Raw genomic sequence first — 27,768 nt, 5'->3', positions numbered from 1 at the left:
TTCAATTACCATCTTTGATGTTATACTTGTGGGTAGCTTGGAGATCCTCACACATCCCAACCCCCTCCCCCCAACCTTTAGCCCTCTCAAGGCTAAACAAAACCAATTCTTTTAGGCTCTCCTAGTATCTTTAGGATATAAGACAGAGAACCTCTAGATAAATATCAGGGATATTTCTACTTAAGATGTACTTTTATTATTAGGTAGAGGTAACAAATCAGACTGAAATATGTAACTCGTTAGGCAAGCAGAGATTCTGGTAAGAAAGGAGGTAGTATTCATCTGTAGGACTTGTTGTTCCTCAGGGGGCTGCAAAGGCATCTTTATCAAGATATTTTTCAACAGTTTTAATGTCAGTAGACTGAAGTGATACCATTCAGGCTGGTTCAGAAACATGCAGATACTTTCGTGTTTGTGTCATTTTAAGAGATAGCATCAGTAGTGTTACAATACACATTTAACTGTGAGTTAATGTAATATAATAACTTTACCAAAAATTTGGTTAATTTTCATGTGTGGGTTTGTGTTGGAAGTGGATTTACAGGGTATTGCTCAGTAATTAATTGTAAAAGTAGTGTATTTAATTAAAGAGAAATTGATAGAATAATGCTAGCTTTCCTTCTCTCTGACCCAAAAGTGAAGAAAAATACAGTTGCTATGGGCTGAGTTCTGATGAGTCATATTTTCTTCCTTTTTTAGCACTGGACACTAAAGTTCTCTGCTGTTTCCTGCGTTTTCAGATTTTCTTTCTATACTTCTTAATTTTTGAAATGTTGTGACTGTATTTATGTTTTCTGTGGAATCTATCATTTTAGCTAGTTTATTTGCCTAAGAAGGGTTGTGAAAGTGAAATGGTGATAGTACTTTGTGAATAATTTTGGCTGATAGTTTATGTGCTGTAGAACACTTGTGAATTTTCTCTTTGGATATACTATATATATTCTCTATTTCCATTTCCCACTGAGTAGCAATATAAAAGAAATAAAATTTTCCAGAATGTCAGTTGCTTCCTATGCTGCATCTGTTGACTGTTGTGAGTCTCTACAGAGTGCTGATGCAGGCAAGGCTGTTAGATCTTGTTGTGTTTTTATTCTTCCTTTCTCATATAACTATTCTTAATACTATACACTCTATACAGTGGCATTGCAATATAGTTTCACTGGGCTCAGTTATGGGTCCTTCTAATATTTTTTTCAGCTATTATATTCTGGTCACTGTGACCGAGTGTGATATCCTCTTGTCACTTTTTTTTAACATGTGTGCATTTTCATTCATTAAGAAACAAGGCCAGATTCATTTTTTGAAAATACAGCACAGATCTTGGATCCCCATGCCAAAGAATCGGCACATGGCATTTAGGTCATTATCTGAACATTTAGAGTTTTAACCAGCTCTAAAGCTATTAGGGAAGTAATAGGATTATAATTTTTCTAACATTTATATAAGTACTGTTCTTTGATGGTAGGGTTTTGGCATCACTGTATTTGATTTAAATGTTCAGTTTAGAATCCTCCTCTGTTCTTATATTTTTTTATCCCTTGGGCTGTTTCTGACTATTTAAATACTACAATAATTTTTTACTTTGTGAAAACCAAAGCCCTTGTCAACTTAAAAGGTACATCGATGACATCAACTGAGGATGACAGCACATTGATTTAGTTGAGAATAGAGGTTTTTTTCCAGATTTCTGTGTCTTTTCCACATTTCAGTGCCTGGCTATCCTCATGGTGAAAAGTTTCTCATTATATCCAGTCAGAACCTTTCTTGTTTTAGATTATGCCCAGTGTCTGTCATTCTTCTGCTAAGCACCAGAACTTACTTCTGTCCCGTTGATAACTTCCTTGTAGTTACTGGATGGTTTCTACCAACTCCCCCCAGAGCCTTCCCTTTGCCAGGCTGAACACGGTCAGGTTCCTTGGTCTCTCCTCACATGGTGAACGCTCCAGCCCCCTCATGACCTTGGTGACCCTCTGCTGCACTTGCTCCATTTTATCAATGTTTGCTTGCACTGTGGGGCCAAACCTGGAAACAGTTCTCTTGGAGAAGTCTAATGAGCGCAGAGCCAAGGCGGACAGTCACTTCCCTTGCTCTGCAAGCTGGGCTTCTGTTCCTGCAGCCCCGGAGGCTGTTGACCCTCCTGGCTGCCAGGGCACACTGCTGGCTCAGCCTCACCTTGCTCTCTGTCCAACAAAAGTCTCAGGGCACTTTGTGCAGAGTTGCTCAGGAGCTTGTCAGTTCCCAGCCCGTGTCACTGCAGGGACTCTTCCTTCCCAGGTACACAGCTGCATTTATCTTTGCTGATTTTTATGTGTCTCCAGTCAACCTGTTCCTCCAGTCTGCCTAGGTCCCTCTGAATGGGGCCTACCCTCAGTCCTATGAACTTCTTCCTTGATTTATTATCATCTTTTTATCTGTATTTTTTATCTCTTTTCTTTTTCATTTTTTTTTTAAATTTTATTTTGAGGACAGCACAATTGTTAATCATTAACAACAAAATATATTCATTTATTTCTGAAGGCTACCACCTTATAATTAGAAGGAAAATTTTGTAAAGTTGTTTATAGTACAGCAGCTGTTATTGTCATTGGAACATCCATCTTCTTTTTAAATACTGCCTTCATATTTTAGTCGCAGGATGTGCTAGTTAATGTTGCTCTGACTTCAAAACTCTCAGCCAGCCATTAGAAATACTTCCATTTCAAATGAGATAGGCTTTAATTTTCTGATTACAATCTACCTGCTGAATAAGAGAAGTTTTAAGTTTTGTGTTTTCTTTCTCTCATTTATTGGAAATCATATTTTGGAAAGATATCCAGTGTGCAGTGACTCAGGAAGAGAAAATGGAATTTATACTGTTTAATCATTGTTCTAAGATTTTATTTTTCCACGGTATTTTTATTTTGTTACCCAGAGAGGTTGTGGATGTCCCATCTCTGCAAGTGTTCAAGGCCAGGTTGCATGGGGCCCTGATCTAGTAAATGGCATCCCTGCACATGGCAGGGGGGTGCGGAACCTCAGATGATCTTTAAGGTACCTTTCAAACCAAGCCATTCTATGATTCTGGGATTGTGCCAGCATTTGAACCCATTATTGGGAAACCATAGATGGGAGATTATAAACATTTGAAACGTGATGATTTGAACATAGGTTCATCCTTAAAAAAAAAAAAAACAAAAAACAACTCCTTCCATTTGTAAACATATCTCTTCCTATTTTTTCTTTAGGTCATTTCTATCGCCTAGAAGGAGCAAAGGATTTTTTGCTTTGCGGCAATAGCACAGATGCAGGGTAAGGTACACTGAAAATTACGTACTACATGTCTAAACATGTAAAAAATATCAATCTAAACTTAGATATTGTGTTATCAATCACTTAAGAACATACTTCTTATTCATAGGTTTTATGCAACTTCTCAACTCTGAAATAGGCATGGGGCACTGAGACTTATGACCAGATTTGGGGATGACACCTTCAGGTTTCTTCTGTCTGGGAACTGCATGCATGACATTGTCTTGCTTTCTCTTTGTGACAGTTCTCTATAACAAAATCACATAATTCTATTTGCTAATGGTATATCAGTCCATCCCTTGGTTTCAGTTGGTTATGGCTTTAAAACATATATACTTAAGCTATTTTGGTAAACATTTAGTTTATGTATATAACTATGAGATAATTTTACATGTCTGTAAGTACACATCAAATATACACACACATATGTGAAAAGAAATCTTTATAATGTTTTTCTGTAGAGGTTTTGGAGGCAAGAACCTTTTCTGTCCTTCAAGAATGGAATCATAATTGAAACAGTGTGCCTACAGTTGATATCAAGATTGGATCACCTACTCTCAAAACTGATATGTACAAATAACCCTATGTGGGTTATTTGCTGCTGAGGAATTGGTAGAATTCGTTAATTAGGCTTACTAATTCACAAATATGAAGAAACCCAGAAATCTAGTATGCCAACCTCGCTGACAGACAAAGTTCAGCATAAAATACATATGCTTTCTTTTTTCTGCGTGGTAGTATCTGCTTCTTCAGATCTCTGTGTTAAGTAAATATGTTGTTTTAATTGAAGAGGTATCTGCAGAACTAATACCGAACTGTTGGGAATAAGTTTTATTTTGTCTATAATGAAAGGGTGTAAGAAGAAATATTTTCATTTACTTGTTTGTTCTTCCTGGATTTTTCTTTAAAGAACACTCTTTTAATTTCCTCACTAATTTTTGAAATGTTGTAAGCCATAAATAGCAGCACTCTTCACAGATGAAACTTCCTTAGAAGCTCAAGGCACAACAATTAAAAAAAAAGGTTATATATTTGTATATGTATTGCTTTACCTCTTTTTCTTCTTTTTTTTTACCTCCTAGTAAATGTCCAGAAGAGTATATCTGTGTGAAAGCTGGTAAAAACCCCAACTATGGATATACTAGCTTTGATACGTTCAGTTGGGCTTTCTTGTCGCTGTTTCGACTGATGACACAGGATGGCTGGGAAAATCTTTATCAGTTGGTGAGTGTATAGTAAAAATTGTGATTAGTGTCTTATTGGCCCCAAATCAATCATGGAAAGGCCATTCTTGTTGATATTGCACACCACTGTTGTTGTTAACAATTGAAAATTATTAAAGGAAGCAAATTCAGTTGCAGAATTGAGCAGACATGGAAACTTGTTAGAGAGTCTCATGATTTCCGAAGAGGCCCATGAGGGTTTTTTTGGTCCTTGATTTAATTTTTACAGTGTATATTAGATTTTGTGCTGCATGATGAGATATTTTCAAAAATGTCAGTATTGAGTTTAACTTGTAAAAATGTTACAGCAAAATCTGAATCTTAATTCTGTTCTTTTAATCCTGTTTCTAATAACTAAGAATGCATGTCTTTATATAAATTAATTTTCTTACCATAGCTTTTCATTATATGGTGTGTGCAAATGTGTTAATTATAATAAATAATTATCTAAACAACTGTGATGTTTTTAATTATTTTAGTTATTTAAAATGGAAAGCATGCTAATATATGGTAAACATTCTATATGGTTTACGTTAATAACTCTGATCCCATATCCTTTTCAAGATTATTAGGTATTGAAAGAGGTTTGTCTCAGAAAGGCATGCTCCTAAAACATGTTTTCCACATACATGAATGGTCCCTTTGTTTTGATTACTTTGTAATTCAGAAAGCTTGTATGATCTTTCTACAGAAGAAAAACAACTCAGTATTAGTTTTCACTTTTCAAATTTATTAATGCTTATGAACTGCAGAATTGATGCATGTCTTCACCGGATGGATCATTTCTCCTCTCCTCCTATAGACGCTACGAGCTGTTGGCACATCGTACATGATGTTTTTTGTTGTGGTGATTTTTCTGGGTTCCTTCTATTTGATTAACTTGATTTTGGCTGTGGTTGCCATGGCCTATGAAGAACAAAATCAAGCAACTATCTTTGAAGCAGAGCAGAGGGAGGCAGACTTCCAGCTGATGCTTGAACAGCTGAGGAAGCAGCAAGAAGCAGCTCAGGTATTTTCTAACAAGAGTTTGGGCTTTAGTGTATTTCTTTGTGTGCTATTTGTTAAAAGCAGTAATAAAATTCACATATTAAAAAAACCCGATTCTTCAACATACCTCACAAGTACTTTAGACTCTTTTTTCTATGGCTCTTTATTGCTTTTTAAAGGTATAATGTCTAAAGCATTAACGAATTTCTGAACTGAGAATAAAAAGTACTCTCCAAATCAGAATAACAGTTTTAAAATAAATATTTCTTATCTAGGGGTATTATCTAGTAACCTGTCATGATGATTTTCCAAATTCTCAGCTTAGAAATATTTTCAATACTTGTCAAGCCTTTATTAGAGTGTACAATATTTTTGTCCATAAATTTCTGACTAAATTTTGCTACTTTTGTTACTAGCAGTGAATCAAAGACTGGAAGCAGTACCTCAAAGTTTTTTTCCTAAGAGCAGATTAAGGAAGTGGTTACTTACAATAAAAGTTAGAATTAGTTTGCTAAATGTATGACTCTGTTTAGCTTTTTTTTTTTGCCATTGCATTCACTCTAACTAATACTTTTATTGATTTTCAAATATTTTCAAATGAACTTTGTGGCTGTAGACAATGTGGTCTGTCTCCAAGATATGGACGCAAAGTAGAACTCCATTCATGTTACAGAATTTCATTTGATATAAATCTTAGGAACGAGGGGTATTAATCTTAGGAACAAGGGCTGTATTTTTCTTTTAAAAATAGTGTGATTTGTAAAGCATCTGATTAAATAACTGCTGTGGCAGGCAATAGCAGCAGCTGTAACAGAGATGACTGAATACAGTGGTGAAAGTGGGATTGCTGGACCCTCAGATACTTCTTCAGAAGCATCCAAGCTTAGCTCAAAAAGTGCCAAAGAAAGGAGAAATAGAAGGAAGAAAAGAAAGCAGAGAGAGCTGTCTGGAGAAGAGGATGACATAAAACTTCCAAAATCTGAATCAGATGGAAGTATCAAAAGTAAAGGTTTCCGTTTTTCTTTTGATGGGAACAGACTTACATATGGGAAGCCATTTACATCACCTCACCAGGTACTGTGAATAGTGTAGTTGTCATTTTTGAAATTTGTGACATAACTGTGATATCCAGATCTTTAGGACCTAGTGGGTCATAACATGCACAGAAGCCTTGCATTTTCCTAGTTTATCTAAAATAGAAATAACTTCTTAATTCGTAAAAGGAAAATTAAAGTATAATGTATGAATGTAGAAGACTAAGGGTATTGATATCTTTTAACTTAATGCATGATCTATGTGTATCATTAGAATTTCTATTTTTCTCTTTAAAGCAGATGAAACTACATTTTCATCCTTATACATTTTTTCTCTCCGGTAATTGTTTTAGGTACACTGTAAATGTACCCATTCAGATGACTTTCATCTCTAATGTGTCTCTGAGAACTGCCTGAGGCACTGTATTAAAGATAACACTGACAGATTCCTGGGAAATATAAATTATTATTTTTTAATACATAGACATGCATTTTGTATATTTGAAATCTTTGGATGGTCAGTTTTTTATGTTTCCTTTGCAGTCTTTGCTGAGTGTTCGTGGCTCCCTGTTTTCTCCCAGGCGTAGTAGCAAAACAAGCCTTTTCAGTTTTAGAGAATACGGAAGGGAGAGAGGATCTGAAAATGAGTTTGCTGATGATGAGCACAGCACATTTGAGGATAATTCGAGCAGAAGAGGTTCTCTCTTTTTGCCGTGCAGACACGGTGAACGGCGCAGCAGTAACATCAGTCAGGCCAGTAAATCATCAAGAAGGCTGACAGCACTTCCAGTGAATGGGAAGATGCAGAGTGCTGTGGACTGCAATGGAGTGGTTTCCTTAGTGGATGGACCACCAGGTCTATTGTCGCCTACTGGACAACTTCTGCCAGAGGTGATAATAGATAAACCGTCAACTGATGGCAATGTAAGACAGTTTTAAATTACTCCAGGTTTCATGGCCTTTCTTTATTGCACCAGACAATGTTTTAATGTGATTAATTGCTTTGAAAATTGATGAGAAGTTGTGAATGCTTTTGCAGATCTTGCTGTAATGAAATGGTTTTGCGGTGATTCAATCAAAAGTGAGTGGCTGAAGCATGAAAATGAAAGAGAACAAAATAGTATGTTTTTTATATATGTGCAAAGCAAGGATATGCATGCATAGTGAATCAAATTAGTAATCTTCCATTGCTAAATCTGTTTTAGAACTCAGAATAGGGTGCTCAGCTTTCTGAAATTTTCCATAAATTATTGTTCCAATTTTTTTTCTTTCTTTATGGTTTTGGCTTCCCTTTAAAAGTATTTCCTAATTCTCTGTCAGTAATCTGCTGTTTCTGCTTTTCTCTCTTGTCCATATATATTTGATATTGTGCAAATGTAACATAGTTGACATTTTAGAAGCTCTGAAAGTGGTTTTTTGTCCTGGGTCTGAGAGATTATCTGAGTTTCTCACTGCCTAGGATCAGCGTATCATTGAAAAAAAAAAAAAGAAACCAACAACACAACATGAAAATTCATCCATTTATCCCTATGCTCAGTTTTTCCTTTTCCCTCAGTTTGCTTTAGGAGTGGACTGCAGACATCCACATGCTTTTTCGTAGGAACCTTATTTTATTGAAATAGAAATTCCTATACGGATCACACGACCTTGGAAGTACATCAGCCAGGTTTCTTGTAGTTATCAGCCAGATGCTTTACAGTTCTAATCTTCTTGTTGTTTATTATAATTTCATTTTCATGCATTTATTTAATTTACTGAAAAAAAAATCTACCCATTCTCATGCATTAAAAACTTCTTCAATAATAAAACTACAACACAGCTTTCATTTTTTTTAATAAAATATTGTAAAACAAGTGTTCATTTTTGGGCTCAATTATGTCAGACTTTGTTTCTTCAGTTGAAATTCATAGAATAAACCAGAGCTGATAGCTATTCAGTGTAGAAAATAGAATTTAAATAAGTTTTGAATGGGTACAAAGATCAATTCTCATCTATTAAAACTAATTTATGGAATAATTTTTGCGGCAGAAAACTTCCTACCATTAGTAGCTTGCTATAAGTATCTTGTGAATGAACTAGTTTAAAAGTGAAATATTGGTAGAGAAAATGTGTAACTGGCAAATGGGAATTTTTCGACTCCAGTGCTGCAACAGTCTTGCTTTGTTTCCTTGGCTGTGACCCCCTCCAAAATTTGTTTGTATCCAGTGTGGAATTAATAGTATTTAACTATAATGCAGTGGTAATATTGAAACTAAATATCCAATTTTTTTTTAGTGCTTTGTAAGTATTAACAGCATTTAGAAGTACAGCATGAAAATAGTAGTTTAAAAAAACCATGGTATTTCTAAGTTGAATTTAATTTTCACCCTCTTCTTTTTTTTTTTTTTTTTTTAATAGAGCACTGCTACAGAAAGAGAAATAAAAACCAGGCGTACAAGTTCGTATCAAATACCAGTGGAGTTGCTGGAGGATCCCAATGTAAGGCAAAGGGCCATGAGTATAGCTGACATTATCACAAATACAATGGAAGGTGTGTTATAACTGCAGATACGTGAACTTTCTTGACATAGACTTGCTTGAAGGTATTATATCACAGTGCAAATACAGAAGACAAAAAATAAACTGAAAAGTAGAAAAAAAATGCATGTACATAATGAAAAAGGAAGGTGAAGAATCTGATAAACAGGCTAAAGCAAAAAACTCACTGTAATTAAAATAGATAATGTGTATATGTTTTATACTTTTCATTAATGTTTAGCAATGCAGTTATTGGAAGAAACCTTCTGATAACTTTTCCTCTATCTGTACTGTAAAAATATTACAGAAAATTAAAGGCCAGGCCTTAGGAGAAGGAAATTTTTAGTAGGATTATCTGGAATGATTACTAGTGAAAATCTTGAAAAAAGCGTGAATAATTTTCAAAAACCTATTTAGGATGAAATTAGGCTTATTATTTTCCTGAAAATAAATAATTAGATGTTTGAGAGGACTGTGAAGTTGAAAGTGTAACTGAAAAAAAATAATCCCTAAACGTAAGTATAGGGATTTTTATGATGGTTTTGGGGTTTTTTTGAAACAAGATTATATAATATTAAAAATAAACAAGTATTTCAATTATTAGCTCAAAACTCTTAAGGTTTTTCTTTTAGTCTTCTAAAACCTTTTCAGCCAGAAAACAATAGGTTAAATTCCTGGAAATCTGAGGAGGTTCCTATGAACATCCTTGGTGGTTTCAGGTATAAAGATTAAAACTTGAAAAAACTAAAAATTATCTTCACTTTCTCCAAAACTTGCTCACTATAAGTTTATTTTTTTCCCCAGAACTTGAAGGATCCAGACAAAAATGTCCACCTTGCTGGTGCAAGTTTGCTAACACTTTCTTAATTTGGGATTGTTGTGAGCTCTGGTTAAAAGTAAAGAGTGTAGTGGCATTTATTGTAATGGATCCACTTGTTGATCTGGCTATCACTGTTTGCATAGTTTTAAACACACTATTTATGGCCATGGAACATTATCCAATGACTGAAGATTTTGAGAATGTACTTAAAATAGGAAATCAGGTAAGTCCTTCAATCTATATAATTTGATACAATTGGAACTTGGTTTCTCTTTGAAATAGAATTGCTTTTATTAATTTTATTATTGTCTCATAAAATAAATGTTAAAGGTTTAATTATACTAAAAATACCATTTGAGATATGTTGTATGTAAGTTTGATTTCTGTATTAAAATTTCTTCAAATACACTTTTCAACAACCAGAGTTTGAATGACACAAAACTGAAAGAAATATGGCTTGTTTTTGTTTAGTATCACAAAAATAAAGTAGGAGCCAAATTAGATTTTTTTTAACTATAGGTACCATTGATAACACAAGAAAAGTTGAATGCTATTTTGGATTATTATTTTTCACTGCTATTTTTGTGTATTGATTTTGTATTTTCATGAAGAATGTTTATTTGATTGGTCCATAACAATTGCAAGGCAAAGAATATATGACTTGTAAGAGTATCTTGATACAACTGGGTTTTGTTCCCTAGTAGACAGAGTCTGTAGGTCGGGTTTGGTGAGGTTTTGTGATCGTGGCTGCATGTTTCACCCAGAAGACTCCCATTTTTTCCTTTCCCATGTAATGCAGTAACTTGAGCTGTGTGAGTATAACTGTTCCTTAGTGCTAAGAATTTGTGTGTGCTCCCAGTCAGCTAAAATGTCACTATAATACTGATGTAGTTTCAGTGGTTGCTTTTTTGCTTTTTGGACCTTTTAAAGAATGCTTCTGATTTTTTTAAAGTTTGCTCATCTTTCTAGTAAAAGAGAGTAATTTATGCAGTTTTGTAGATACTGGTGATCATACATCTACAGTAAATACAATGAATTTATTTCAGAGATGTTTTTTGCCTGCTGCTTGAGAAGGCATCAGAGACATTCAGAATCAGAAAGGAGTTTTACTTCAAACATGACCCTTCACACAACTGATGTTTTTTTTGGCAGATAGAAAGAGATGATGTGCTTATCTCCGAGTTCCTATGTAGACTTCATTAATAGCACATCGCTCCAATTTGTGACCAATTCACGTTTTTCCACACTCCTTTGTTAAAGCAGCTTCCATTTGTCAAGAACAACTGTTAATTATCTTGACGAGAAAAGTTCCTTTGATTAGATGGACAGCAGGTATGAGGAGCAAACTGGAGGCCTGTTAGGAACAGTTTGTTCTTTGGTAGTCACTAAACGTGTCCCAGGTTTAACTGAAATTATGGGTTTATGCTACAGCTCATTTTGATGTTGCCACTTACCTTCTCTGTGGGCTTCAGCTTGTTATGATTTTCCTTACTGACATCCTGCTGTAAGAGGGATGTTACTTCTTACTTAAGTTGTTCTTTATCTGCTGGTTCAACTTATTAATGTTTATCTATAAAGTAACAATAAACATTCTTTCTTCAGGTTTTTACTGGAATTTTTGCAGCAGAAATGGTTCTCAAGATAATTGCCATGCATCCTTTTTATTATTTCCAAGTTGGCTGGAATATTTTTGATAGTTTTATAGTTACTCTTAGTTTGGTGGAACTTTTTCTGTCAAATGTGGATGGATTATCTGTTCTCCGATCATTCAGATTGGTAAATAATATATCTGCATTAATGAATGAATTATATTTGTATTTCAACTGTACTCATAAAAATAAGACCCTTTTTAGTATTATGTGTATTTTTTACTAAGTGTCACAGGATATCTCTGCAAGCATGTTTTACAAAATTATTTCTGCTATCATTAAATACTGTGAGCCATTTTATGGTTCAGAAGCAACTAAATACTGTTTTAAGCTGTAATTTTATTATAATTGTTTTAACATGGATGGGTAAAGCTCAGTGAAATGTATAATTTTTTAAGTGTGTATTGACAGATATAAATAAAACTCTTCTAGTTTTGTTAACTTCCATATGTGGAAATAGCAAAGAGACTAGAGGTGTTCTTTTCAAATGTAGAAATTATAAAATTCATGGTTTTGAAAAAATTCAAAAAGATTGATTTTTCTTTTCCCCTTAGGAAAAAAAAAAAAGCTTTATTGTATTAGAAAAATATTTTTGTTTTAAAAATGAGAAATTATGTGTGAGACATGCTTTCCTTGTGTTCTGTTTCCATTTTGCATTTCTATTTTTCTTTTATTTGAAAACAAAAAATATTTAATGCATTTTTATTTTGAGTGGGTTATGGGTAAGAAAGAATATGAATTACACTTTTTCCGCTTCATAAGTTGAAATGTTTGACTTGCATATTGTGCTTTGCTTTTATTTCCGGACAGTGGGTGTGTCTGATCTTTTTTTAATTTTTTGGAGGCAATATTCTTTTGGAAGACCTCATTCTTTGAGGATTTCAGAATCCTTTTTTTTCTGTCAGGAGAATTCTGTTGAACTTTATTATTTTTTTAATTCATTTCTGCGCATAATGGTTGAGATGTATGCCATGTTTAGAATTCACTGTCTGAACAAATACAATCCCTGTTCTATTTTTTTCTTGAGTAAAAGAATACAGATATGCTACCAAAAAAACAAAAACAAACAAACAAAAAAAAAAAAACCGCAAAAAGGCAAAGTCTAAAATTTATTAGGTTTTAAAAATGCGTATTTTATGAAACTCCTGGCTCTGTGTAAGTTATAGTTGTTGGAATCATATTGAAGTTTCTACTTTTTGCTGTTGCTGAGAATCGCTAGTTTATAATATATTGCTGTTTCTATAGAATTTTTGTAACTACTGCAAATAACGCTTCTGTATTTTTGTTTTTCAGTTGCGAGTTTTCAAGTTGGCAAAATCTTGGCCAACTCTAAATATGCTGATTAAGATTATGGGCAACTCAGTGGGGGCTCTGGGCAATCTGACCCTGGTGCTGACAATCATTGTGTTCATTTTCGCTGTGGTTGGGATGCAGCTCTTTGGGAAACACTACAAAGATTGTGTCTGCAAGATCTCTGATAATTGTGAACTTCCACGCTGGCACATGCATGATTTTTTCCACTCTTTCCTGATTGTATTCCGAGTGCTGTGTGGAGAGTGGATAGAAACAATGTGGGACTGCATGGAGGTTGCTGGCCAAGCCATGTGCATTACAGTCTTCATGATGGTCATGGTGATTGGAAACCTGGTGGTATGTAGCCAAAATAATTTTAGAATTCATTTAGAAAAAGAATGGTAGCAGAACCAGTAACTATTTTTCTAAAAATTATTAAATGGGGATTTTAAATATGTTTTTCATGATTTTGAATTTGTTATGAGTATGGATTCTGAAATAGAGTTTTCTCTTTGTTAGATTTCTGATCCTCTGTAGAATCCTCAGCTTGGAGGATGGCCCCCCTTGGGGGTCTGGAGTGGAATTCAGATACGGATGAGAGAGTGCAGCACCATGTGTTCAGGTTTTTGTGGACTACTCCTGGTTACTTAGAGAGGGAGAGAAGAATAAAGGCACCCCAAGTGTTAGGCTTCTAGGATGGGAGTTTGCTGTTTGCAGAAGAGGACATAGCAGGGCGTGCCTCCCTACCTGATTGAAGCATCACTTCCAATCACACATAGCCAGGTTATTAGGGGTACTTTTTTTACCATTTTCTACTCTCTCCTGTCTAAAAGACTGCTTTAACATTCATAAGACTCTGAAATGTATGCCATTTTGAGACCTCCTTGTTGCATAGCCAGTACTTCACACAAGTGGTATAAAGAAACTTGAATTAGAAGGCAGTTGTTATGCAGAAAATAACCAGATTGGATTACTTCAGCCTTTCTTCCACTTCTTCACCTTTTTACTTCCTCTTCTGTGCTCTTTACAGATACTTTTAAAGTAGTTGCATTATATCTGCTTTTTTTTTTTCTCCAGAGGAAAGTATCATACTTGCACCAGATTGTACCAATATGTGTATACAGTTATCTTTTTAAATAAGTTTTGTATTTATTAACTCACCAGTATTTAAGACTTTAATTGCTCTGCCTTTTCCTCTGCTTTTCTTATTGCCTTCTGAAAACTTCCTGTGTTATTCTACATCTCTTCTTTACGCAACTGTCAGTAGCAGAAGGGATTTTAAATGGACCATCCTGGAAGCATTCTCTATAAATAAAATTTCTAACAGGAATAAGTTAATTATCTTTAAACCAGGTGTGCTTTGCTTCTAGTTGCATAGCCGTTTGCTTCAGTATTTTCTACAAATCTATTGTCTTACAAAGGATTGAACTGTGAAGCTTTTTGACCAAAGAAAACTTCCTCCTTAAGTAGTTTTCTAAACCAGAAGTTAGAACTTTGTGCAATGAAGTATCCACCTCTGTGAACTGTCCCACAGTATTTACCGTATTTGGATTTTACTCCATAGCACTAGTAGAATTTCTTACATGAGCAGACGTGCCTGCTGTATGTTCAAGGCTGTTTTATCCATTTATCTTTCTGTGTTCCCAACACGTAGTTTTACCCGTTGTCTTCCAAGCTGGTAGAAAAACTGATTTGAAGATTTCAAGAGCTGGTACTCTGCTGCTTTGGCGTTCGAGTTCCTGGGAGACCCTGGGCTCACATAGCCGATACATGTTCTAAATTTTGTCTAGCTGTGGGAAGAGGATGACTTGGGGTTAGAAAACAGAGTGCATTCCTCGTTTTTTAAGTCGCACTCGGCAAAATATTTGTGTGAGTTTGGACCAGCATGTAGGAAATGTGTTTTCTGCACAGATCAATTGTGTCTTCTGTTGCAGAGTGCTTCGCTTTGCCAGAACAGTAAATCTGTTGAATCTGTTCAGGCAGAACCAAAGAATCCTTCATTTCTGACCTTGTACAAGCCTGAGCAGAAAAAGAATATACAAGTTTCAGCAATGTAAAACCACAAAACCCCCTGTGTAGAGGTGTAGGGCAGGTGTTGTGCTTAAATTACATTTGCATTTTATTTTCTGCGTAATTTCCAGAATCTTATACTGTGAAGGAAAGCATGAAACCTATGTTCGTAGTGCGTTCATGAGAAGCATGTGAATGACAACTGAAGAAATTAGTCTCTGTTGTCTTTTTTTTTTTTTTTAAATTAGGTATTGAACCTTTTTCTGGCCTTGCTGCTGAGTTCATTTAGTTCAGACAATCTTGCTGCTACAGAGGATGATAATGAAATGAACAACTTGCAGATTGCTGTTGCAAGAATTCAGAAGGGAATAGATTATCTGAAGAAAAAAGGAGGTGAATGTGTCCAAAAGTCTTGTTTGGGAAAACAAGCTGTTGTAAATCAAAGAACAGCAACAGATCAGTTGAATGATGAGAGACACCACTGCATTTCCAACTGTACCATCGCTGAAATAAGGATAGATACGAATTATCACAAAAATGAGAATGGAATGGCCACTGTTATAGGTGGCAATGATTATACATCATTCATAAACAACCCAAGCCTTACTGTTACAGTACCAATAGCTGTTGGAGAGTCTGATTTTGAACATCTAAACACAGAAGAGTTTAGCAGTGACTCAGATTTGGAAGAAAGCAAGGAGGTAAAATTTAAATATTTTATTTTTTTGTATGAGCTAATTATACCAGTTGTATTGTTTCTTTGTATGAATCTTCCTACTGAGGAATGGAAAACAGTTGTAATTTGAGATTGTTGAACTGTGCTGGGAGTGAATAAATTGAATTGGGCAAGTGGAGCTCAAGGGGGCAGGAAATCCAGGCAGAACTGTATGACCATACATGAACCCATTTATAAAAAGATTTTTGAAAAAACAATCTCTTACAAATTGTTGGTTAAATAGACAAACTAGTATATATGTACAGCATAAACAGTTAAAAGACTGGGTTTTTTATGTAACTGTAATATTTCCGTGAAGGAAGGATGAAAGTAAATTGCTATTTAAAAATATTAGACAAGATATTAATAAAGTGTATGAATACCCTTTTAGGAAAATCAACATTACTTTTACTGGATAAACTTAACAGAGGTGCTAACTCAGGCTAATGAGAGCAGTAACAACAATTTTCGAGTTCTGAGGTTAAAATGATGGGGAAGAACCAAGGGAACAATGTTAGTATTATAAGGTGAATACATCAATTAAAAATTGCTGAGAAAAAGTAGAATTACTGAATGAAAAAATATTGATTTCTTGCTTGTTTGTGGGAGTTTTGAACCAGTCACTTCAAAGACAACTGCCTGACTTTAAACTTGGTCAGCAACTGCAGACTAAGGGGGAAAAGCAAAATTATGGATTTCAGCAGGATCCTGAGAGACAATGAAAATTCAGATAGCAATCTGTGGCTCAAGAGCAGACTGTGTCTAGCATCAATACCCCTGGCATGTGAAGACACCAGAACATTAATAGAGTACCACTGATTGTGTAGACAGCTGTACTCCAGCCTGGATTGTTTTGGATTTTGGTGGGGGATGGGGGTGTGTGTGTTTGTTTGTTTGTTGTTTTTTGGGAGTTCAGTTGATTGGTTTGGAGGGGTTTTGATTGGTTTTCAGCTTTTTAGGTTTTTAGTTGTTTTGTTTTGAATGGGTAATTAATTTGACCATATCATTTCCAAATTGTAGAAAATAAGTTTGTTCTAGAAAAGTGTAGTGAAATTACATTTAGAAAGGTGTAATAAGGTACTCTTTAGGTGCTTCTTTTATTGTAGAGTGCAGTGTTCATTAGTATTACACTTATTTTTGCTATTTCACCAGCTCGTTTTCTGACGCTTAATTTGTTCCATCTACTTTTTGGAGATTTCACTGCTTCATGTATTATATTGACCACTCGGTTGAGAAGACTGTAGATTACTAAGAGGCCTCTTTAAAGCAAAGCAAATAATATTCATAACTTCCTTAAAAATCTGACCAAAGGATACCGGACTTCTTAGTGTTTTAATAAAATTTGGTTTTGTGAAAGGAATATTTGATGAATCCAGGTAATCTACTCTTGCTCTGATAACTCTGTTAAATCTAACTCTTACCTGGAAAATATTCTTCAATTGAAGACACCTCGTTCTTCACTATTTTATATTTAAGTATTGGGTGACAAAATCTATGTCTCCTCACCTGTGATATATTTCTGAAGATGGAACGTAAGTATTAGCTGTTTATATGATACTATTATCTAGTATTAATTTTAACACACTCAAATTTGGAGAAGTGGCTGAGGATTGGTGTAGTTGAAAGACAACCATGTAAAATACATAAACTAACAACGAAAAAGTATTTCATGTAAACTAGTTCATAGTCAGCAAGGAAATTGTCTTTTGTTTTGTAGATTATTTCAGCTCTTCCTTTCAGACTTTCCCTTTGAATGGGAGCAGTTTATGTTGGAGTTATTAGATAGCTACATTATTTGATAAGCCTTTGAGAAGTTATTGGTGAGAAGTGAGATTAGATTTATAACAGAAGACTAATAAAGGATAGGTCTGAGATACCCAAGGAAATTACAGGTTTATTGTTAGGCATGGGATTTTGTTTTTGATTTTGCTCTATGTCTGCTGCAATCCATAATGCACCTTAAACTGTTTGAAACTTTTTTTTTAAAGTCATGCAGTTAAACCTAATGTTTGTGGGAAAAATTGCTTATGCAGAAGTTTTCGTGTTTGACATGGTATGATTTACTTTTTGTTTTGTTTTGCCCGCAGCTTCTTTCTGAAAGTTACAGTAGATACATATTTAGCACCTAGTGAAGACCAGGAATGACCTTGAAAACGAAATGCAAGGAGAAATAAATTTCTGTCGTTTTAAAGGTCTAGTTACTACTATTTAAAGGATGCTTAAACCTGTAGTATACACAGCGTGGGTGTATCTGTCTGTCTTTTTTGTTTGGGGCTTTTTTTTTTTTTTGGAGGAGGGGAATTTGAGGGTGAAAGGATTTTTGGTGGTGGTTTGGTGGGTTTTTCTGTGGGGTGTTTTTTATGTTCAGGCCCAAGTCCAGTATACCTCTATGAACTTCAGATGTTCTGCTAATCTTACCTCTTCCATTATATCTTTGTGTATGCTTAAAGCTCTAATCCACAGCTATAAATGTGATGTTTTGCAAATGTGTGTCATATCTAGGAAACACATTTTTTACTCAGTTGGAATCCACACTTCTGTTTCCAGAACTCAAACAACGTAAAGGGTACCATGTTTTAACGTCATTGCGTACCATTCTTACTTCTCACAGGAGTGAAATAAAGCTGGATCAGTGGCGAATGCAGATCTGGTGCTTTTTAACCAGGCAGAGCAACGTGTCAGCATGTTTACACAGGTTACCTGAACAAATCATACGTATATGGTCATTTTTGAGATTGATTGGCCTGCATGCTACTCAGCTACAATATATTTTCCCCCATATGTTGCAATGTAGTGGAAACATACACAGCTGCTCTGTAAGCTGAGCCCCATGACCCACATCACAGCATGACTGAGGGCAACACCAACGTGTTCTTCTCTCCTTGTTACATCTTTGGTATTTTCTGTACTACTTCTGTGGCATAACCTGCATGCTTTGTAGGTTTTTATTATTGTTAACTGAATTAAGTGTTAAGACTTCAAGGTTAAAAGAGGTTAACAACCTATGATTTTATGAAAATGAATAGTCCTCATGATGTTTTCTGTCATCTCTTGTACCATGTTTTTAGCTGTCGTGTAATTATGAACATTTTCTGAGCATGTTCATTTGACCAATGCCTCTGTAATATTACATATATACAGTTACCTGTATGCTAAAATGTTTATATCTTTGATATAAATTGTTTTGTGTTTGTTCACAGTGTTTTTATAATTTACATTCCAGTTTTCTCATATAAGAGAAGCTAAAATATAGGATGAAAGATACACTTCTAGGGATAATCAAACTTTTTTTTATACATATGCATAGTTCTTTGGATATGGATGTAATGATACAAACTACTCACAAAGTTTGTATATGTCTGTAAGATTGGAAGTTAGGGCATCATTTATGTAAGTTTTGTTCTTCATTGTCAGTAATTATTTCTCTGTGAACTTAATCCAGTTGCTTAATTTTTATGAAGATAGACCTAAAACATAATTTCAATCAAAAATTCTGTGTAGGTTTCTGTGTAGCTGTCTAAATATATCTGGGGTTTTTATAACTATATAAATAAGGAAGTTCAAACAAAGAAGAAATATAAAAATAGGAAAATCCAGAATATGAGTAAAAGTAAAACAATTGTTAAATAGATGAAATACGAACTAATAGCCTACCAAATCTCTAAATTCAGGAACTCCAGAACTATAAAACAAACCTTAATTGTACCAAGTTATGTATTTCTTATTCCTGATGATCTCTTTTGAATAGTTGGGCACTTCCTCTCTTTGTCATATTGAGGTATTCCTTTTCCAAATACAAATTTTGTTTACATGGTTTCGTTGTGGAATCCTGCATTATTTTTTGTGTATTCTGTGGCACTGTTTTATATATTGGAAAGATTTAGGCCTCACTTTTTTTGTTCAAGAGGGGCCTGTAAGCTGTTCAGAAAGAAGAAATGTAAAAATGTCTTTGTAAGGATTTTTCCAAACCATTTTAGAAAAGGCACTTACATAGGGGAGAGAAGAATGTGGTAGTATCCCATCCTAGTGGTCCCAAGTATGGGGGAATTAGTCTCATTTGATGGATATTGTTTATGTGACACTGGTCCTGCTTCAAGCTTCTGCTGGTATGAATTTGGACAAGTGCAGAGCAGCACACAAACCAGTAAAGCAGGAGCTTGTAATCATCTGAATATCACTTTGTCTTACTTACCCTTCATTGCATAATAACATGATGCTTTTTTTAATAGATACACACGCCATTTTTTTCCTAAGTTACAGAGTAGGAGCAGTAGGTTTTGAGTTTAGTTTGTTGAAAAAAAAGTATTTTCTATGGAGAATCTTCTGGTTTCTTTAAAAGGTACGCTTTAACTGTAGACATGGTTACTTTTATTCTTTCAGGAAAAGATCCCAATAAAAGTGACTTTACTAACTGTGATTATGCTGAAGAGTACCCTACTCAGTGATAACTCAACATGATGATTACAAAAAATGTGCTTTGTGTACTTTTTGTTGTTTAATTAATAGTTGACACTAAATGGAAAAATGAGAGGTTTTTTTAACTGAAGTATTTCCTGTTAAAAATAGATCTGATTGACTAGGCAGATAGCCAATAGATGGAATATCAAAAGATCCAACACTGGTGCTTTCTCTTGTGTTTCTACATAATAATGTTTTTGGATCCTCTTTTCTAAGAGGTTCCTAACCATGTTCTCCAAAGCACTGTTATCAGCAATTGTCTTTCACGTTTTACTGTAGTGCTTTACCTCTTCTTCAGCAAAAAGAGACTTGGTGATCTTAAATTAAAAAGCAAAAGAGAGAGAGATCCTTAGTTAATGGAAATATGAGAGTATGCAGTGCAGTCATCCAGTGAGTTGGGTTTTTTTGTTTTTTTTTTAAATTATGCAAGACAATCTTTCCCTCTTATTCCTCCTCTTAACATCTGTATTGCTGATATGTTTGTTCTTTGCTTTGGAGCTTCAGTGGAACAATTTGTAGTAGTAGTAGTAACATTTTTCTTGCAAATATTTGTGCTATTATACCTTGAATCCTTCAGAAATACAGCCAGATCATAAGCATCAAATTATGACCTTAAAACAGTACAGGAGATATTTATATTGAAAAAATTAAAGTATTCAAAATCTGAATAGCTTTTCACCGCCAACAGTGAAAAAGAAAAAGGATGTTGTATTGAGGGAATTTTCTGTAACAAAAATGATTTAGTGATTCTTTGCAAACATTAAGATCACTAATCAACTTTGAGTATGTCAGTTAATCCATTCAATCCAGTGCTTAGTGTACATACAATATGGCCTTCTTACCTCAGTCTGGTAAACTGAGCAGCAGCTAATTCCCCAGAAGGTAAAGGATGAACATTTCTGTCTTTCCTAAAAGTCCCCCTCCTGGAGTGATTCCTATAATCAGTTAGATTTCTGCAAACTTTGTAAATAGCAAAGAAACTAGCTTTCAAATTTTTAATTAGAACAGGAAGCTCTTCTATGCATAATATTTTTATGATCTCTCTCTGTTTCGGTTTTTGTTGTTTGATAACTGCATCTTAGTGAAAAATATGGGTACCCTACATAAAAAAGAGAACCAATGTTTAATTAAATCTGTTACTCTTCAAGCAATAGGATTATATCCTATACTGTCCATAGAAAACAGACTTTCACATTAGTGAAAGACTGTCACACTAGTGACAAAGTCACTAACCAGACTACCTGGTTTATATCAAAATAGTTCATGGAATCTCTAATTTGATTCTGGAGTCAAGAAAATTACTATTCTTAATTAAAACTAAATTTAAAAAAATCTCTAGTCTCTGATTCTTCTACTGTGAGTTAGAGGAGATAAGTAACTTTTTGTTCCAAACACATTGATTCTTTTCAGTTCCTTTTGTATTTATGGTTGTTCATCTCATTCTTTCAGTTGAATTCATGTCATCTGCTCAGACAGTTCACTGAGCTTACAGTTAAAATGACCCAGGGTACTTCATGTTGGTTTTAATTTTTTTTAGCAATATGACACAAAACTTCTGTACTCTTAAAAAATATATTTTTTAAAATTAATCATTTGATTTATAATTCAATTAAGAATTTCAGTTTACCCGCCACCGCTGCAACATTTTGCAATATATATGCTATGTCATGGAATGATGAAAGCAGCATATTAATAAAATTATGAAGGGCATATAGTGCTATCCTCCGGTTCAGAAGAATTAGATAGGAATAGTTGTTTGCTGTGAATATTGCTATTGTAAAATTAATGGTACTAAAAATGACGAGACATGTTTACAGTAGACATGAGCAATATGGGCCTTCTATTCCAGATAATCAGTTTTTAAAAAAGTAGCAGCAAAGTAGGCAATATAACAAAACCTTTTTTAATAAAAGTAAATGCAGAATATTGAGTTACTTATTGTATTGTCTCTGTCTTTCAAAAACATGAAAAAATTGTTTAATACTGAAAATAATTTTGTCCTTTCGTGTTTCACAATTGAGCTGTAAATACAACTTGATTGGATAGTAACTTGTCTGCTTTTGTATCTTAAGTATCTCTTAATCATGCAAGTCTAGCTAAATTAATGAAAATGGTGTTGATTTGACAAAACCAAGGTTGTTTTATAAAGTGTGCTTACATCATTCCCTACAGACATTTACTCGTGTGACTTCATTACTGATGTTTTATACTTCTTGATAATAACATTATAAAATGTCAGAGAATGCTGTGGCCAAAACTACTTTGACTTAGTTTGGTACTCATACTTGAGATTAAGTGTACAGGACACCACATGTTCCTTTAAAATCTCCAGACTATGGACTTTGCAATACACGGGCAGATTACAAAATAAAAAAATAAATTAAGGTTTATTCTTTTATTGGTTGGGGGAGGTTTTTTAATTGTTTTTGTTTGTTTGAGTTGGTTTGGGGGTTTTTTGTTTGTTTTAGTTTGGTTTTGGGTTTGTTTTTTTTTTTCTACTAATGTGACTTTTGTAATTTTAATTATTAAAACAAAAAAAATAATTCCTGGGTGTTGACTGTACAGGTATGTGTACCAGAGTAATGGGTAGTTTCAGAATGCACAATGTACTACATATGTGCATTGGCAAAAAAGAATGCAAATTAATGCCAGTTGAAATGTATAAGAAAGTAATAGTAGAAAACAAAATAAATAGAATATGTATCGGCAAATCAACTTGGTAACAGTTAACTTTGATGAATGATCACACTGTACTATATTTAGACTAGAAATTCTGAAATTTCATGAAAAATTACATGATATGTCTTGCAATATCTGGGTAGAAAGTGGATGATTTATGCACATTTCAACAGCATTGACTGCTACACGTGGGTGTTTGTGTGTATTTCTGGTGACAAATATTGTTCTTATTATTACTGGTACACAGCGTTGCATGCCTAAAGTTAATTACAGTTCTAAAAATGTAAATATTAGTAAAGTAAAAATGTTGTCGAATTTTATTTTCAGAAGTTAAATTTTTCCAGCTCATCTGAAGGAAGTACAGTTAATTTAGCTGTCTTTGGAGATGAAATAGCTGAAACTGAACCAGAAAAAGCATCAGAACTACAGGACTGCTTTACAGAAGGTATGGAAATAAAATTTGGCGTTAGAAGTTACATTTTGCTTGTTTGCAGTTCAGGGAAGATATTGGCTACAGCAGCCCTGGATCCTAGTTTGTCAAGTCTTAGGATATGATTAATTTTGTCTTTTGTAGATAGTTGTGCTGAAGTCCGTGGAGCCATTTGTGTGATGCAAAGATAAATATGTGTGTATGTGATCATTTATGATATTTTAAAATAATAAATAGGCAGAATTCTATAAACTGATTCTCAGCCATCAGTAATTCTGTTGATTTGAATTACATTGTCAGTAGTGAAATCTGCAAGACCAAGCCCTCCACAAGGTTCACTTCACTGAGAAATTTAAACCATAGTCATGTGATTACTCACAGTCACTTTTTAGTGCTAGAAAGCAATCCAGGGGGTGATTTAGATTTTGGAAAGTTTGACTCAAACAATAGTTATTATCTTGACATTATACTATTAATGGAGTGAGAGGGCACATAAGTATAATGTGGGATGCAACAGGTGAATGAGATCCTGTGGTGCTATTTAAGTAAAGAAGTCTTAACAGTGTACTTGGATGTCCTTAGAAGTTTTTATTCATTTTATTTCTATATAGCTATATCCTTTAGGGGACTATTGAAATTTACTACGTAGGAAAGAATTTTCAGTTTTTACGATATTAAGATTTTAATTTCCTTTTAAGTTGTGGGTAAAATCATTCAAAACAAAATATGTTCCAGGATTAAATCTCCTGTCCATGCTTTCTGATTTACTATTTTGAAGACACCTTTGATTTAGGCTAGGAATCTTATCCTTTGAAGTATTCTTTTACTCATCTTTAAAAAAACAAAATTGTTTTTAAATGTGGGATTACGTTGACTATATCAAACTCTTAGTTAAAAAAAAAAGTACATTTCTCAAATAATTTAACATTATATTACAATTCTTCCTTATCCTTATATTATGTGATATCTATCAGTACTTGGGCATAAGATTATTTTTTTCATAATGTAAGCATTTTGGCTAGTTAAAGGTGAGGTTAACCATGTTCTTCACAGTGGTAGGTGTTTTATCTGAGCTGATGAAACATAGTGTAACTTACTTACTTGTAACATATCAACTTAATGACACTCACAGGAAACCCAGAATGCATTTGGGACCCATTAAAGTAGTTTCAACCTCTTTACGCTTTTATGTTGTTAATAATTTTTAAAGAATTCAGGAGGCTACTATTGGCTAAGCAGATATTGATATTCATTGAAAATGATGCCTCTAGGCCCCATGGTAGATGTGGATGGTTGTGTGGAAGTTGCCACAAATCTGTATCACATGGGAAAGCTCTCACAGTTTCCAGTTAAACCATTTGTTTCTGTCATGAAAGAGGTATCCTTAGTTAGCCCTTGAAGCAGCAGTTTTTCCTCAGTGTAATAAATTAGTGTTTATGTCTGTGATTTATTTGAACCTTAGCTGAGAAGCAAAATTTCTTTTAAAAGAAACTTCTGTACTCTTGAACTAGTTCATGTGAAAGTTGCTGTGTATGCTCTTCTTTTCTGCTCCCTGATATTTCTCCTGTGTTCTTTGATTATCTGTATATAAGTTGAAAATAATTTTAAAAATGTTTGTAAATGAAAATTAGCTCAATTAGAGTACTCTCCTTTATTATAAGCTTGATGTAGCTAGCATCAGAGTAGAGAAAAAACTGTGTACATGCAAATTTTCCTACATCCAAAGAATAAAATTGAGAAAAGTAGGTATGCTTTAAGTAGCATGCAGTAATTTGAAGTGCAGAGTGAAGTAATTTGAACTTCTTGAAACAGGAGCTAGTTAAGAATCATTTGATTTTTCAGAATAATAAACATTTTACCATATAAAAATATTTTTTGTACTGTTAGGCTGTATACGGAAGTTTAAATGCTGTAAAGGCAGTATGGAAAGCACAAAAGGAAGAATCTGGTGGAACCTTCGAAAAACCTGTTACAAGATAGTAGAACACAACTGGTTTGAAATATTCATTGTCTTCATGATTCTTCTCAGCAGTGGAGCTCTGGTAAGTCAAGCTTGCAGCCATAGGAATGGTACCTATTAAAATGTGTTATCAAAGGCAATATTATAACGTGTTCATTAAGAAAAAAATACAAAGTTGTCTTGAAAGAGAACTTGGACCTGAATTCTCAGATTACTTCAGATATTACATTTAAAATAAGTCATTAAAATTTTACAGGTGAATTTTTGATTAATACAAGGTAATGTATAATACAAGGTAATGTATAATACAAGGTAATGTATAATACAAGGTAATGTATGTGTGTTTATGAAAAGGATTATGATAAAAACTTTCTTTAAGAAATTATAAAAATAATGAAAAATGGTGTGCAATAAAGGAAGCAATTTTTCTACTTCAAATTAAAATTGTCCCCAAAAGCAGTATAGATACTAAATTCATCATGCTCTCATTATTTTTTTGCTATAATTTTAGTTTCAGTATTTCTAGTCTGTTACATAGGAATTCTTGAATTCCTTTATATTGTTCTTAGTGACATTTAGTCCTTCACAGAGTTTGGACTTGTTTTGGTTGTTGATTGACATAGGATTTGGTATATACTGTCATTGTCTCAGCTCCAACACCTAAAGCACCACGTCCCTTCCTTCTCTGACCTTGATGTTTAGAGGGTAGTTTCTCTCACTTTTTTCCTTCAGTCCTCATGCTGCCATGTGATGTTTTGCAATCCCAGACGCACCACCAGCTTTACTGTTGGGCTCAGCTGCTTCCAGTGTTGGGTCCATGCTGGAGCCAGCACAAAGCAGCCCCCTGCTCTCTTCTCACAGTGGCCACACCTACAGCCTGCCACTACTAAAACCTTGCCATCAGCACCTTGTTCAGCAAAGATTGTCAGCAACATAATATTTGGTCTCTGTAGCTCATTATTCTCTTTGGTTAATTGGAGTTAATATAATGATGAGACTGCCTCCTGACTGAGCCTGACTGGGCTTTTCAGGGTGACAAATCGTAATTCTGCGTTGAATATTACTGAAATTTCTAAAAACTTTTTTGGCAACTTCAGACATTCTTTTATAATTCCATTATCAGACAATGATAAAATCTAAACCTCAGAAAGAATGCGATTGTAGTTTCTACTCATACTGGTTTTTCAAGGTAAAATATCTCAAGTTGAAAGTGATTCTACTTGGCTGTTTTAATTCAGTTCTGGCTTAATTTGTAATTTGCAAAGACTTTTCGATATCTGACTTACATATAACCCATTCTTCACAGGCCTTTGAAGATATAAATATTGAACGGCGCAAGACTGTAAAAATCATACTGGAATATGCTGATAAAATCTTTACTTACGTCTTTATTCTGGAAATGGTGCTAAAATGGGTGGCCTATGGTTTTCAGACTTACTTCACTAATGCTTGGTGCTGGCTGGACTTCCTGATTGTTGATGTAGGTACTATACTTTCTAGGTAGTCTATTTTTGTTGTTTAGGCAGATCCTTTTTTGTAGCTCCAATATGATATGTATACAGTGAATAATATAAATTTTGCTTAAAAGAACAGAAAATTACATACTTGTGAATAAGATTCCACTGTAATTACGTGGTGAGTAACTAAATCTGGCCTTGTGCCATCATTGACTCCATGTGTTCTGTGCTTTACTACTCTGGTTCCGACTGGTAAGTGAGGACTGTTAACTGGTTTGACTTCAGTCTTCTGGATATGGTGACAGAGAAGAAGGAGGAAGCAGACACAGGAAGGAAAGAGAAATTAAAGTGAGAATATGGAGTAGGACAGTAGGACAGCTGATCCCGAGCTTAATGTGTCACTGGCAAAGAAGTGTGGGGGAGAATTGTTCTTCAACAATAGCAGTAAAAACTAGTGTTGAAATTTCACGCCAAAGAAATTAATTAAATTAGTGATATTGCATGATGTGTTTGTTTAAAGGAGTTCTTTTTCTTTGCGAAGACATTGGAGTGGAAATTCAACAAATGGACAAGAGAAAACTCTGTTAATTGGATGGTATCTGGAATCTAGGACAGAAATTTTTTCTCCTACCAGTAGAATTGAAACTTACCTAATACTCTTTTTAAAGTAGATTTTTTGGAGGGAAGGGCACCAGTGGTGCTTTTTGTCTTCCTCGTGTAACTGTGCTCTCTTTCTAGTGAATCCACATTCTGAGCAAATGGACTAGTTCAGTGACATGAGATAACACATGGTCTTTCTGGGAAAGTTTTCTGCTTTCTCCTTTCATATTCTCTCCACTTCTTCTGTTGTGAACACCCAAATTAAATTTACACCAAGTACAAAGTCAACACATATTCCCAGCACAGATGTATTGATCTGTAAGAAACTTAGAAAGTATAAGAGATTATCCCCTTTGCCTAAGATTAAATTATCCAAAGCGAAATACCCTCAACAAGCAAAAGGAAAAAAAGTTAGGACTGTCTTTGAGTAAGGCTCAATGTATTATGTGTTTTTATCAGCTTTCTTTATGAATACCATTGGCTTCTGATTTTTCTTTATTGTAACTTAAATGAAAAATTATAACAATTTTTTAATTAGCAGAAAATCAGCAGCAATCATCTAGATCAATTTTGTTGTCTTCACGTAAAATTGTTGATGCAATGCTTTAGAATCCTAACAGGAAATGAGACTGACAGAAAGTTTCCAGA

The 27,768-nt window shown here is 34.3% G+C and overlaps 1 protein-coding gene across 1 annotated transcript in view; it reads left to right on the top strand.

Moving 5' to 3' along the window:
- Positions 1-27,768, top strand: part of LOC120324597 (sodium channel protein type 2 subunit alpha-like) — a 74,895-nt gene that overhangs the window by 31,862 nt on the left and 15,265 nt on the right. Inside the window, exons 8-20 of the mRNA XM_039388008.1 lie at positions 3,225-3,288; positions 4,371-4,512; positions 5,314-5,520; positions 6,291-6,572; positions 7,076-7,456; positions 8,930-9,062; positions 9,854-10,092; positions 11,472-11,645; positions 12,812-13,168; positions 15,070-15,522; positions 23,001-23,118; positions 24,991-25,145; positions 26,370-26,543. Of these exons, the coding sequence (XP_039243942.1) occupies positions 3,225-3,288; positions 4,371-4,512; positions 5,314-5,520; positions 6,291-6,572; positions 7,076-7,456; positions 8,930-9,062; positions 9,854-10,092; positions 11,472-11,645; positions 12,812-13,168; positions 15,070-15,522; positions 23,001-23,118; positions 24,991-25,145; positions 26,370-26,543 (2,879 nt within the window). The remainder of the gene's footprint in view (positions 1-3,224; positions 3,289-4,370; positions 4,513-5,313; positions 5,521-6,290; positions 6,573-7,075; positions 7,457-8,929; positions 9,063-9,853; positions 10,093-11,471; positions 11,646-12,811; positions 13,169-15,069; positions 15,523-23,000; positions 23,119-24,990; positions 25,146-26,369; positions 26,544-27,768) is intronic.

This window comes from Pipra filicauda, unplaced genomic scaffold (genome assembly GCF_003945595.2).
Source record: "Pipra filicauda isolate LSUMZ 115617 unplaced genomic scaffold, ASM394559v2 scaffold5_size6683894_pilon, whole genome shotgun sequence".
Classification (NCBI taxonomy): domain Eukaryota; kingdom Metazoa; phylum Chordata; class Aves; order Passeriformes; family Pipridae; genus Pipra; species Pipra filicauda.
Note: the sequence above shows the minus strand (reverse complement) of the source record. Positions and strands in the feature narration are given on the sequence as shown.